At 53.4% G+C, this 2,081-nt stretch overlaps 1 protein-coding gene across 1 annotated transcript; it reads right to left on the reverse strand.

Moving 5' to 3' along the window:
* Positions 1-716: 716 nt before the first annotated feature.
* Positions 717-1,338, reverse strand: COX6A2 (cytochrome c oxidase subunit 6A2). The gene is made up of 3 exons (XM_090277683.1): positions 1,194-1,338; positions 938-1,074; positions 717-846 (listed from the first exon to the last, which is right to left on the reverse strand). Exons 1-3 carry the CDS (start codon positions 1,264-1,266, stop codon positions 763-765), a joined length of 294 nt encoding a protein of 97 aa, XP_090133809.1. The 5' UTR covers positions 1,267-1,338; the 3' UTR covers positions 717-762.
* Between the last annotated feature and the right edge of the window lie 743 nt (positions 1,339-2,081).

A 2,081-nucleotide genomic window follows, 5' to 3' on the forward strand; every position in this document is an offset into this window, starting at 1 on the left:
TTTTCCTTGTATGAAGGAGTTCTAATCTAGAGCCTGAGTGCTGTTGTGGGAAGGGCTGGGTGACCCTGTTGGTGGGTATCAAGAACCTTCTCTCTTTCTAGATGACTGAGACCTGCGACCATCCTCTCTTAGTGGTGCTGTGAGTAGTGTCAGGGAAGGAGCAAATAGAAGTTTTGTATGTGTGTTGGTAATGGGTTTCAGCCCAAGCTTCATGTTCCTTGGCAATTGACAGTGAGCAGGCTATCTTAGAAGGTGAATGAAATGTCCAGAGCTGGTTTGAACCAATGTCCCCCTCAAATGGGGTTACCAGAAGCTAGAAGAGCCCGGCTTCCAGAAAGAAGCATCTGATTTCCCAAACGAACATGGGAGACCCATTAAAGGTGGTCATGGAGAATGACCATAATACTCCACATTTGTAATTAGGTCATGAAACCTCACAATACAGGGCTATAGACCTTATGTTTGAAATCAGAGTGGTTTCCAGTTAGTTGGAATTCACACACTCATTGTGAATGCCGTTTAGAGCCCAGAGCCCTAATTATTCACAGGTGAGCAAGAAGAAATGGTTCTCCGCGCCCCCACCCCCCGGCTCCCCCCACCAAATCAGGCTCCGCGGGGACAGCGCGCACTGTGCGCACGCGTCGGCGCCAAGTCCGCGCCTGGCTGCCAGCCCCGCCCGCCCCAGCCTCCCCGCAGGTGCTCACGGAGCCCTCGGCCACAGGGTTCCACATCTTTATTGAGCGCGGGGCATCCGCCCGGGCCTCAGGGCCGTTCATAGCCGGTGGGCAGAGGGTTGACATGGGCGTTGTGGAAAAGAGTGTGGTTTCCGTCCCCCCAGGAGTAGGGCTGTGGAGAGAGGAAGGGAGAGCACGTGGTCAGCCCCGGGCCCCCTGCAGCCCGCCCGCCCCCGCCCAGCGCCGAGGCCTCGGCAACATACCTTGGTGCGGATACGGAGGTGGTGGTAGGGGACGAACTCGGGGCGCTCGTGGTGGCCCGCGTGGAGCCAGCAGTTGAGAGTGCAGAGCGCTACGCCCGGGAGCGCCAGCAAGAAGGTCAGGAAGCGCCAGGTGCCGGCTGCAAGGGCACAGGCAGGGTGAGAGAGGGGCGGGAGGGCTTTGGAAAGACCCGGGGGAGGGGAAGGGGTTGAGGGTCGCAAGGTCAAGAAGCCGCTGTCGGGCGCTGGCCCCACTCACCGCCTGCCCCTCCGTGGTCTCCCTTGGCTGCAGTTGCCAAGCCCCGACTCCAGGACCTCAGAGGCAGCGCCATCGCTGCGAGGGAAGCGAGGAACCACAGTGCTGTCCTTTCTCTCTCCTTCGCTAAGGCCTAGGTCACCCTCCCCTCTCTTCTGGGCCAATCACCTGTTGAGACAGAGCGGCTATTTTTAGGGTTTCTCTATATTTGAAATGAAGCCCGACTGGCTGAGGTCCTCTCCAGACAGCTGCTGCACTGTGCCTTTTATTTTGGTAAGGGGACATTTAAAATACAACATGCCATTCTTTTTATAGCTGCAGGGAACTATTTTGTTCCATACTATAGGCCCAGTGGCTGGCACAGAGTAAGCCTTTAGTTAATATTTGTGGAATGAAGTGTGTCCTTTTGAATCTCAGTATTTTTTAATCTGTAAAATGTATAATCGTATGTACTTTAAATTACCCTTATGAAGTTTAAATAAAGTACCATGGGATAGCCCTGACTGGTGTGGCTCCGTGGATTGAGCTTGGTCCTACAAATCAAAAGGTCTTGTACTTCATTGCTGGTCAGGGCACACACCTGGGTTGCAGGCCCAGTCCCCAGCTGGGGTCGTGGGAGAGGCAACCCATCCCATCCATGTTTCTCTCCTTCTCTTTCTCCCTCCCTTTCCCTCTCCCTGAAAATAAATAAAAATCTTTAAAATAAATGAATATATAAATAAATAAAGTAACATAGGATATATCAGTTTAGAGTCTAGCACAGGGGTCCCCAACCTCTGGTCACAACCTGTTAGGAACTGAGCCGCACAACAGGAGGTGAGCTTGAATGTAATGTGCTTGAATCATCCCGAAACCATCCCCCACTCCCCACCGGGCAAAATTATCTTCCAT

This window comes from Furipterus horrens, unplaced genomic scaffold (genome assembly GCF_987537825.1).
Source record: "Furipterus horrens unplaced genomic scaffold, mFurHor1.1.pri manual_scaffold_5, whole genome shotgun sequence".
In the NCBI taxonomy this organism is placed as follows: Eukaryota; Metazoa; Chordata; class Mammalia; order Chiroptera; family Furipteridae; genus Furipterus; species Furipterus horrens.